The sequence below is a fragment of the Cyanidioschyzon merolae genome, chromosome 6 (genome assembly GCF_000091205.1).
Source record: "Cyanidioschyzon merolae strain 10D DNA, chromosome 6, complete genome".
Lineage (NCBI taxonomy): Eukaryota > Rhodophyta > Bangiophyceae > Cyanidiales > Cyanidiaceae > Cyanidioschyzon > Cyanidioschyzon merolae.
Window position 1 is genome coordinate 15,636 of NC_010132.1, and position 11,381 is coordinate 27,016.

The 11,381-nt window shown below is 52.8% G+C and overlaps 1 protein-coding gene and 2 non-coding genes across 3 annotated transcripts, besides 2 other annotated features; all 3 read right to left on the reverse strand.

Annotated features, from left to right (window-relative positions):
- Positions 1-280: 280 nt before the first annotated feature.
- On the reverse strand, positions 281-2,486 carry CYME_CMF006T. The gene has a single exon (XR_002461254.1). It is a non-coding gene; the product is annotated as a hypothetical transcript (transcript).
- A 1,396-nt stretch (positions 2,487-3,882) lies between these two features.
- On the reverse strand, positions 3,883-5,343 carry CYME_CMF007C (hypothetical protein, conserved; the record flags this gene model as incomplete). Its single annotated transcript, XM_005535634.1, has 1 exon — positions 3,883-5,343. One exon carries the CDS (start codon positions 5,341-5,343, stop codon positions 3,883-3,885), a length of 1,461 nt encoding a protein of 486 aa, XP_005535691.1.
- Positions 5,344-5,537: 194 nt separating this feature from the next.
- Positions 5,538-6,541: a sequence feature (repetitive element).
- Positions 6,542-6,546: 5 nt separating this feature from the next.
- On the reverse strand, positions 6,547-7,450 carry CYME_CMF009T. Its single transcript, XR_002461255.1, has one exon. It is a non-coding gene; the product is annotated as a hypothetical transcript (transcript).
- A 2,696-nt stretch (positions 7,451-10,146) lies between these two features.
- Positions 10,147-11,381: part of a sequence feature (repetitive element) that runs on past the window's edge.

Sequence of the window (11,381 nt, forward strand, 5' to 3'; positions counted from 1 at the left end):
CAGACTGAAACGATTTGTCCTAAAACAACTGTCCTAAACCTTCCACACAGATCCCACATAAGAATTCCGTTTTTCGGGATACACATTAAATGTGCCAAACAAAGCGGAAGGTTTCGGGTAACGTGAGAAGGAGCCCCACGACCGGGTCTTTGACAAATACGAACGTAGGGGTGGAACCAGTAGCACCATATGATGGTGAGATATTTGAGCAGACACCTGTCTGTCTTGAATCAACTCTGCAGGCACTGGCGCGAACCCTGGATCTAACCTCGAACTCGAGCTCAGGTTTACCTCCTACTTTAGTTTTTTCTTCAACTTTGGGGAAGTCTCGGCGGAGGTTTTGGAAGACGGCAGGCAGGTTGTTCGCGGTCGAAGGTGGAATAAGCGACTTACCCGCCTACATGTTTGGGGAGCGGATCCGAAGCCGTTGAAAGGGTCGTTAGTAGACTATATCCCGAGTGGTCGAGGGTTGCATCACGCGCCACGCAGCGTAACGGCCGCTTTCGAATCGACCCCGCCAGCTCGACTCCTAACACTGCGCTACCACTGCGGCAAGCACTCAATGAACGACTGGAGTGTAGAAGGCACTGGTGGCATGTGCGCTCACACACTCCGTGGCGGGTGCGTCTAAATCGACGGCACAACTCTGGAGCACCGCAACGCTATTCCTAATCAATGACGAGCTACCACTCGATAGGTTTCGCATCGTGGAACATTTGCGGGACAGCCGCGAGACTGGACGATGCAAGGCACTTCCGGGAGCGCTGAGACGCCCATAGCCTGGCGTTGCGGGAGACACTACGCTCAGAGAACACAAATGCCTATAATAGTCTGCACATCCCAGGCTACAACAACGTTTGAACCTACATACGCAGGCCCTACGGACAAGTTAACTTATTTATTTATGCACAGGTGGAGTGGCGCTCACTGTGGATCGACGCCTCACTTGCGAAGCGCTCGGTAACCCGTCACCATGGATGCTCTTAGTGCGTGTTACAATCGCAGGTGAAATCATAACTTCGCTTGTAGGCTCTATTCATATTCCACATGCTGCAGAGATGCGCCGGCAGGCGCTGAAACAGTTGGCCTCCAATATCCAGCGCTTGAGATGTAGCTCACGGGGTAGTGAACCGATGACCATTATGGGGGACTGTGACATGTCGGCGAACCAACTTGGGCAACACCTACAACGACTGGGATGCGCATTCCTATCGGTGTATCCGTGCAGACGGTCACTCTTGACGTGGCACCGCCTAAGCGGCCAACGTTTGCTTCGCTCATCTATAGATCACATCCTAAGTGAGGGATGCGACCCAGCACTCCAGCATATCGCCGTTGACAGTCTTTGGGACGCCTCAGACCAGTAGCCTATTCACTGCACATGGCACTCGCGCCCGAGGGACAAAAGCTTTGAGACAGCAATGGTGGTAGCACAGACTGCACAACAGAGGTCACCAGCGGGTGCATCCTTGATGGATAAGGCCTGAAACTAACCAAAAAGTCACGAGCCGCTTCCCGAAAGGAGAAATCCAGTAACCAGCACAATAACGAAAAAGTGATACCAATAGCGGACTGTACATCAGCGAAAGAGATGCAGCGGGATATGAAGGAGGAGACACAGAAGCCTCATTCCCCGCGTAGCAGAAGATCAACCGGAGAAAGCGACCCAGAACAGGGCTCAAAGAGGAAGACATGCAAGAACAAACGGACCAACAAAAGAAACGACTGACAAAAGGGCTTACAGCTCTGGCCCCCCCGCAAACGCATCTCAACTCATCCCCCGAATGAGAACCCTAACGAGAACTCAGGAAAACAGCCAACATGCTCGGCCACCCGCTTGTGGCGCCACAGACGCGAATACCCGTGCGCGCAAACCCTTAGACTATTTGAGATGCGAGTTCGTCCATAGGAATCAGATGATTGCCAGAGAACTGGGACTGCTTGCACCAGAACGCAATAATAGCAACCCGCAGTTCCCGAACCGACGTACCAGAGCACGGATACTTGAAGGCCACTAACTCGACAAGGTCGTCATTCGCACCGCCATACAAGCCAACGACGACGACAACAGAGCAGCCGCAGCCCTATCGGTGCTAAAGGCGCAGCGTGCGGAAGCTCCCAAAAGAACGACGAACCTATGCAGAGAACACATACGAGCCGATAAAAACCCAGAAACGCTCCTCTAGCCAAGGCTACGTACGAGTGCGCCACCGAAGATGAACTTTGGCGCTAGATCCGAACGAGACTTGGCCCACCCAAACAATGTTTGGAGATCGCACCAATCTACCACAAGGGAGAGATGAGGACAGGGAGTGCTCCAGTGAACGATGCCTGGACAGATCGCTTCACAGACCTGTACGAAGACGTAACGGGACAAGTTCGAGACCCAACCTTGTGGCGCCGAAACGCTGCCAAACTACTCCATCTGGACCCGTGACTCAACGTGCGCGTCCTGATTACCTGGCCTCAGCTCTGTGAGGCTCTGCAAAGAAGGCATATCCACCAAGTGCGCTGCATTGGAGCATTCCTCCCGCGGACCGGGTCAAAGTGGCGCTCCCGCAATATGAGACACCAGGGACACCATCGATACCTTATGAATGTGAGACAATCTTAGCCAAACGCCTTCTGGAGATCATCCATCGCATGTTTGAAGAAGCGTACATCCCAGGTGTATGGGAGACTGCTGAGGTCGTACCCTTCCTCGAAAAGGATCCAGCAACAGATACGAACATCTACCGGGCTACGCGCATCATCCCGTCGACCATTAAGCTCATGTGCGTCATACGCACGTACCGGATCCACGCGGGCCTCGAGGAGAGATGTTTCTTCGTCCCATAACAGGAAGGATTTCGGAGCCGTGAATCGGATGCGCACATGGGACCAGAGTTATGTTGACCTACCCACTGGAGGGTACCGGGCAGAGGCCAGCGCCTCGAATCGAAAACATACTCTACACAAGTTTGCGAAAGTCAGACTCGGGCTTTAGGATGTATCCCAGCAGCCACTGCTCTCCAAATCCTCGTATCGCGAACGCAAGCCAAAATATGCACACTGGCCGAGCGCCAACCGCTTGCCAAACACGACCTTGCATCGGGTGGAGCATATCTCGAGTCGACGCGCCCAGTGGTATCGCAAAGCCATTCTCACAATCGGTAGTGCGTCGGTACAGGCGGTACAGGCAACATTCTTGGCGCTCACGCCAGGCACCGCGCATGATGTTGTGTGGGGAACGACTAGAATCACCGAGCTGAAGAATGGGTAACAGAATTCGAAGGCTGTTGGAGCGATGGACGGTTTCCCGATCGCTGACCTCAAGCGCGCAATTAGGAATCACCGATCAGGAGAAAATCTCTGTTAGGCAAACAGCAACATAGAGAAATTATTCTTAGACGCTGTTTGGGCACTCGACAGTATCCGGGCAGACCTAGCACCACAACTTCGGTCCTGCATCAACAAGCAGGCAGGAACTTCGCTCACTAGCGAGCGTTTCTAAATATCCATGGACGGGGCGCCGAGCATATCGATTAGCGCGAACATCACGCTCAAAAAGGCTCGTATTGATAATCACGTTCATGACGCTGGCAGCAGGCACATTCACCCGGACAACGTATTCGCATACGAGCGCTCCACGTCAACGATTGCGCGCAAAACGAGGAGATGGTACCGCGAAAGCATCTCATAACTTTAAGTATGACGAACAACCACATAATGCACCACCGTGCGCGCATGAGCGCACCAGCACCCGAGCTGGATCCGAACGCCACCAGATTCTTGGCAGGTAAAGCCTGTCAATCTTACGATGGGCACGCCCAGTGCAGCGGTAAGTATCGGGGCGCTTGTGTTCTGGCCCTCGATAGCAGCTGGGAGCCGTTATCCGGCGGCTCAGGCACCGCATGTGTTCGTGATCTCCACGCGACCGTGAAAGCTTGAGCAGACTACGCGCGATTGATGCAAACTTGTCGCCGCAATTTCTGGCAACGCTTCAGGGTCCCCACGTGCGCCCGTCGCTGCAGTTATGGTCGCCAGCTCGGCGCCTGACTGCACAGTGCCCGGTAGATTTCTCTTCTGGCAAATTTGCTCACGCCATAACACCAGCATTCGTCGGATATCTTCCAGATCGCTCATGGTGGCGGAGGCGCGCTCGCCGCGAATGAAAGCACGAACAAGCTCGAGATGCTTGCGTTCGGAGGCCGCCTCCAGCTCGCCTCCTTCCGGTGTATCTTGAGGACATCGCTCAGGCATGCCTTCCATGATCCAGCGACGCAGCAGCATCAATTCATATCGATCCAGCCACTCTGCTAGTGATTTCTGCGATACGGATGTATCCGAAGCGGTTCCCCGGTCCGGCGACTGCGATACTATAACCGGGATATGGCGCAGCTTCTCAAATTCGGACCATCGCTCATCGTAGACCGCGTTTGAGACAATGCTCTTGTCTTCCTTCAGGCTGGATATCATTTGCTCGTGATATTCCAGTCCGAGAAATTCATATTGCCAGACGAATTTAGCTCCATTACGCCCATTCCTGTCACAGATTTTCTTCGAATCTTGTGGAGCGATACAGAGAACCTCCGCAAGGCCAGCGATGCCTATTCGCGACCCCCGCTTGATCGGCGCGCGCCCACAAGCCTCGGCTGTTGTGCGGCCCGTGCATGCGAAGAATAACTGCACCAGATACAGTGCAGCTATAAAACCTCCAACGAATAGGCAGTAGACACCAACAAGAAGCGCCAAAATAGCCGGAAAAGGGCGATGCACCAACGCTGCCCTGAAACCGCTGGTGCCGCTGCCGAGCTGTTCACTTTCGAAGCCAATCTCAAGGAAACAAACAACAACGCCATACACGAGCAGTAGCAGGATTGAGATGAGATACCCCAGAAAGTAGGGGTGGTTGCGCGCCCCCACGCACTGGCCAAGCCAGACGCAGTGGTGGTCCAGGCGAACACAGCAGCGCTCGCATACATAGCAATGCTTGGTTCGTGGTGGCCGGAACACCCGGCAGTTTTCACAGTACTTCAGGGAGAACTCCTCTCCTGTCTTCCTGTCACGAACTCGAATGTTCATTGGAAGACCCGTGGAGGCCTCCCGGTACAGCAGCTCTTTTTCGTGTTCAGCGCTGTAAGGGACCCAGCCCGGGTCAGTAAAGGCGGCCACGAGGAAGCATGTCCACGCGCAAACAGCCAAAAAGATCCCTACGGCAAGCACAGACCAGCCGCGCGGCGCCTTGTCCGCACAAAAATATGGTGCTACACCAGCAAAGAAGACGATCTGCGGTACCGCAGTGGCAAAAGCAGCGACTACAAACAGCCGTCGCTTCGAAGGCACGAGACTTGACAGAGGCATCTCTCTAACAGAACTGGGAGCGTCTAGTCCACACGAGTGGAGAATTTAAACCTTTGAAGTAGTCTGCAGCGAACTACAGTACGACATTTGAAATAGATGAAGACTTGAGTGTGAGACGCCTGAAAGGCGAGCAGGGCAGAGCGCTCGCAGTCAAACAGAACGTTGAGATGCAAAGCGTGGTGCGCAGGTAAAGGTTGTCGTTGGCGCGGACCCGGAAACTCAAATATCGTTACCGTCGCAGTACCCAAGCGTGTGGCAGATGGTACTAACGGCACCTTACATCAGACAGACATGTGTCTTTTGAGGTTCTCGAGAGCAAGATACGATCGAGAATCCGGTATGATCAATGCAAGGAAGAAAATTGAGACATGGAATGCAGGAATGAAGGATCACCTGCAAGCTTTGAGCGAGGTGAGGAGCCGAGGAGCGGACTTTACAGATTTTCGGGAATTCATGGAAGTTCGCGTTGCTCATTGGGACGCGCTGTGGGAGGATTATACAAAGCCCAGGTGGGCTCGTTTGCGAATGAATCTGTACTGTGGGAAGCAGCGGGCGTTCGCCAACTTTTTCAATCAGGTGGGCGCCCTCAAGGAGATTGAAAGTCAGAGGCTCGTCGTAGCGTACGGAGCAACGCGCTGGAAGACCCAAAAACGGGACTATGCCAGCTCCAACGACAAGAACGTACAAGGAGTGTGCACGGCGTTTCGCTGCGATACCTGCAGATGAGTTTCGAACATCGTATACACACCACGAGCTGGGATTTACACTTCAGAGAGTCGAGATGGAAACGTGCCAACGAAGCCATGAGGAAATAGCAAACTACGGACCGCTGATGGGAGAGCAAATGGATAAGAGAGCGAAAGTTCGTGGACTACTTGCGCTGGTGAGCGCAACCAAAGATGACAAGAAACGTATGGTATTAGTGAACCGAGACTTTAACGCCGCTACGAATGTAAAGAGATGTACGGTGACAGATAGAAGACCTCCAGAGTCGACAAGAGAGAACTTTGTTAGACAATCACTCAAAGTGGAACTATATGAGAAACAGTTGGAAGCAGTTGTAGGTGACCGGTCCAAAAGGCTGGGAGGCGTCTGCACGTCAGCTGGGGATTTCTTGTCTAGGGCGGGCTTCTCGCCACTACTGTACACCGCTGGCGACAACGTTTTGCTTTTGAAAGGCGTTTTGTTTCAGGGGTTTTTGCAGTATACAGACACTATCTATCCTTTACTTTCCATTTCCAGTACGCAAACGACCTTCGGTGAGGGCGAAACAAGTTCGTGCAGGTGTCCTGCCCCCAACTGTGCAGAGCGGGAACGCAATCTTCAGCGCTTGGCGCGGGGCACAGTCAAGCAGTGTCACAATCGCACCGCATAGCATGAGGCTAGAGCGACGCCGCTGAACGAAGAACTTCGCTGCGTTGGATACCACTCCTATACGAGCACATCATCACTTCCAGTCCACGACACTGCAGTCCTCGAGGAGTCCGCTCAAGCTTCGCGTTCCAGAGGAAACCGTCCGGCTCGTCGGCAGCAGTAGCGCCGGTGTTCGAAGAAAGAAGCTCTGAAGTGGAAACGCACTAGAGCCCCGAACGCACTTGATTTTTCTATAGTTGTATAAGTGCTCTCCCCGCCCAAATTTCTTAAGCAGCGCAGCACTCACAACAACATATGCAGCCATCATCTAACGTGTACGGATACTTGATAAAGGCGCGTGGGTCACCTTTGGTCGTGATCTTGACACAACAGAGCGCCACTCGCCCAGCACCCTCAGGAAACTCACCCTCAACGGGTGGGAGTTCACGATAAGATAGGCAAGTTAGACCAGTACGTTTTCCCACAATATCCTTATCGGTTGGCGTTTGCTTTTCGGGCATCTTTTAAAAGTAGCAGATAATGATTCTGAGGCAAAGGTCGTGAAGTAGCGAGCGAAGCTTGTATTCAGGTTCTTGTATCAGTGAACCTCAACAACGAGTATTCAACGGGGCGCGCGTCAGCACTCAGCACCGTCGGCGACTGCCGCGTTCCACTGATGATGCGTCTTCAAAACACCGGCGAGAGCGTGTAGGCTGCCACGTTGCACACGCCGTAGCGCGCCTCTCGCCATGTCGTCATCTCGCCTGTTGCTGTAGGCGGACCCTGCGTCCCTAGCACGAAAGCGGAACGTCCCACCGTGATAGCCCACAAAGATCTAGTACTTTTTGGTATATTAATATATTAAATTGTACGTTATGAGTTCGCGCCTGTGGCGATCCCCGCAGCCTGTTCGCGAGGACTCTCAGTTGTAGGTACCCATGGCATCCTATCCTTATGTCAGATTAAAGTGGAGAACTCAGCTGCTCGCGCAGTTCCTGCCTTGAGATTTTTCCGCAATGGTTTTAGATCTCCAGTCTGTAGAAGCAAAGTGCAACAGTGCGGGCTCATGGAATGGGAAGCAGCTGCAGGAATCACGGACGCGCAACCGGAGTGGCTTTGTAGACCCTCTGCCGCTGGCATTCGTCACGTCACCGTCATTTGAATGATGCGCGGCACCCGCGAGCAAGGATTCATCACATAAAAGGCATCTTCTTCCACGACATGCGTACAAGCCTCTGCGCTTCTCATATTCCTTAGTGTGGCGTGCACGAATCACTCGCATGCGCCAAGGTTCGATGCCTCTGTTTCAAGGCGACACTCGGGTGCAGCACTTCATGTCGTTGGATGGACGACGAAAAAAACCTGGGTTGAGGCCGTGACGACTCGTTCACAGACTCTCGCTGAAACGTCACGCAGCTTATCACTGCAAACAAGCAGTTTCGCTCGGGAAGCAATGCCACCTCTATGTGGGGCTATCGACGGAGCGGCACTCATTGGCAGTATGGTGCAGTTCCCGGAACATGCGCTCAGAGGCGCCCGTCTCTTTTCTGCGCATGGAAAGGGGTCCTCGACCCGGGCTTTACTCATCGCTGCGATGACTTTGAGTAGAGCGTGCGTCACTGCTTTGCGCGAAGTGAGCGAAGACAGATCGAGAGTTCACGACGTGCACGCCGGACTGGGAGGTTCGTTGCGATACCTGTTCCTGTCTGGAGAGCATCGCCTTCGACGAGTCGTCTAGAGAAGGGAGCAGCATGCGCAGGCGTGTGTTGAGGGGAGCGCTCTCGCCGAGGCGATCGCCCAGCAGAAGCCCGTGAGCGTAGGTTACGGCAGCTGGTGCGAGAACGGAGCAGGGCACTGAGGTGAGGCTTCTGGACCCGCCACACACAGTTACGGAGCGTCGACGCGAGCGTTCACGTGTCAGCGACTAGCCGTCAGATGACGAAGTATGCTGGTGGCACGTGACCGCCAGACCACAGCCAAGCGGCAACGCTGCGACGGGCGCACCGCAACAGAGTGGAAAGAAGGTGCACATGGCAAGCGAAGCGAAGATGGCAACTTTTGGCAGTGCATGGAATGCCTAGACAAGAGTCGGCAGCTATGGAATCGGGGCCTGAACACCACCACCGCCAATATCGTGCGACTGCTATGAACAGCGCTGGAGAGAAAGGAGAGACCAGCGTCGTTTAAAGAAGCCGAAATATTAGTGCATACGTCTTTGTCCGTGGATCTGTTCAGTTCTATGTAACTCGAACGCACCTGTCAGTGGAACAAAAACGTCCCACGACCATGTCGTATACATGAATATCTACCCGCAGACGCCTCCCTGCCATGCTGGACCGCGCCCTGCTGTCGGCTCCAGCTTCTTGTTGTATACGGAGACCCTGAGAGACTGCCCCGCAAGTCAGATCGCGTCAGTTCCTCGGGTAAAGTCTTTCGCTCTGCACATTATCTGATAATGATGGCGACGTTGAGGTCTCGGTCAACGAACTCGTTGCATTTATTGCCGATGGTGGAACCTCGCTTTGCGAAGACGCATCGAACTCGTGCTCTCTGTGCCACCAGAGTTTCGTAAACGTACCGTCGAGCAAACACCTTTTCCTGGCTATCTCTCATCGTCATCGTCTTCGTTGTCCTCATCTGTTGCTCCTCTTCGATTGGTGGTCAGCGGGAAGAGGATTTTTTCATTTTGTTTGTCGAACTCGGCAATGATGGTCCTCCGGTATCCTCGACTTTCACGTCCATACCATTGCATTCTATTTTTTTGAGAACGAACGCACTTGGAACGCATCTGCTGTTAACCGCGAAAAACCACTTGAATACTATACGAGGCTATTGGAACACGAATGCATTGAAAGACTAGACCTTGCTGCCACTTCAACCCTAACACGTCTTGTCCGTTAGAGCGACACGTTCATGATCAGGATCGCGTTTCCCTTCAACGGCGAGATGTGCGTCGTGTCTTGTTCTTTTTCTGGTCTGAGAAAACCTATCCATCGACCGTGGATCACGGATTGCGGGATGGATATCGGCTTTCGGGAAAGCGCCCGTCATGGTGCACCCTGCCTCCAGGTTCCATTACTTAGACTCCCTTTCCGCTAGACTGGTCGATTTGTGCGTTCGTTCGTGCGCCGAGCCTGCAGTGAGCACCCGCCGCAGCGCTTGTACCGCTGGAGCGGATGCTGCACAGGGACAGAACAGCGTAGGCGTACCACCGAATGCGCTGCGACCAGGGCGACGCCCAGACGCTGCCTGAGCACCCTTAATGCCGGAATAAACCGCTTCGGGGATGAGTTGGTCAGATATCACTAAAGCACCTGCCATTGGGTGGGGGAAGCATGACGCAATTACCCAGAAGACTCGTCCGGCTCACGGGGCCTTCCGCCTGGAGCGCAAACATTCTAACATGCGGAAAGCTTCTCCCCCTGTCAACGTTTAGCGTAGAGGGGGAATGAAATCGTTACATCGTTTGTCGTGAATCGTGAGTCTCTGTTCTTTGTTCTAAATAACGCTGTCGAGTTGTGCACCTCCATATTTGAAAGGCATGAAATACAATGCGCTTTTCACAGTGGAAGAGAAACGTAGTCCTGACCATTCGTTGACGTGTTGTTCTACCGGAAAAAGTTGTATTCGCGTTGGAGTCGAAGCAAAGTACAATTTTTCAGTTCATTTGTGTTTCAGCCCTCAAACATGTCTAGTCGAGTGTTTTCTTGCAATATATAATAGAAGGATTCGAAGCTGGTTCTTTTTCAAAAAAAATAAAAAAAGGAAAGTCATAGGAAAGCAAGTCGGCGATCCTGGAGGCCCAGGATCGCCGGCTGCCAGAAAAACAAATACAGTGCCGAGTCCGGACGAACAGCAAAAGAAAAAGAAGCAAAATGTGAGGCCCTACGTCGAAGGCTGCAAGAACGACAACTGTACAACGAGATAGTGGTGAAAACCTCTCTTCTTGGACATATCAAGGATCCCTATAGGGAAAAGTTGCGAGGCGCTATCGAAAACCGTGTCGACTCGTAACCCAAGAGTTTTGTCAAGGCGTCTTCCGGACTGATGCATTTGGCGAGGGAGATGTACAAATACGTGACGCACATGGAAACGGTCGACATTCCGGACGAGTTCTTCGACAAGACGTCTTTTCGATACCTGATGCATGGTACAGCGGAAACGTGGAGGGAAAATGTGCTAGTGCATGCTCTTTACGAAAAATTCGTGGAATTCCGATTCGAGGGTGCTTGGTACAGGGGTGACTCGCATATTTACACATACGGGGCAATGAAGTTCATCACGAACCTGAAGAACCATTTGACAGAGAACCTCGAATGTTTCATGATACGCACCGCGTTTGCACTCAACCCGGGCATCTCTCGCAAGGGGATATGGTCGATTATCAATGGCATCACGAAAGATCGCCAGCATGAAGATGACGTCGAATTTGTCGACAAGAAGACGTCAAAAGGGAGCACGAATGAGGCTTCTGTAACCCGTGCGGCTATACAAGAGCACCGTGCAGTCTTGAGGCTGGTGAATCCAACAGACAAGATATCAAAGTTGGAAAAAGATAAGGAAAGATACTATCGCCTCTTCCTGCGGTATTTTGTGTTTCTGGACCGAGAGCTCGAACGCAAAGCGGAGATGAAGCTGAGTGAGGAAAAATGAAGAATGGGAAAGACGGAAGGCTTTCCTAATGG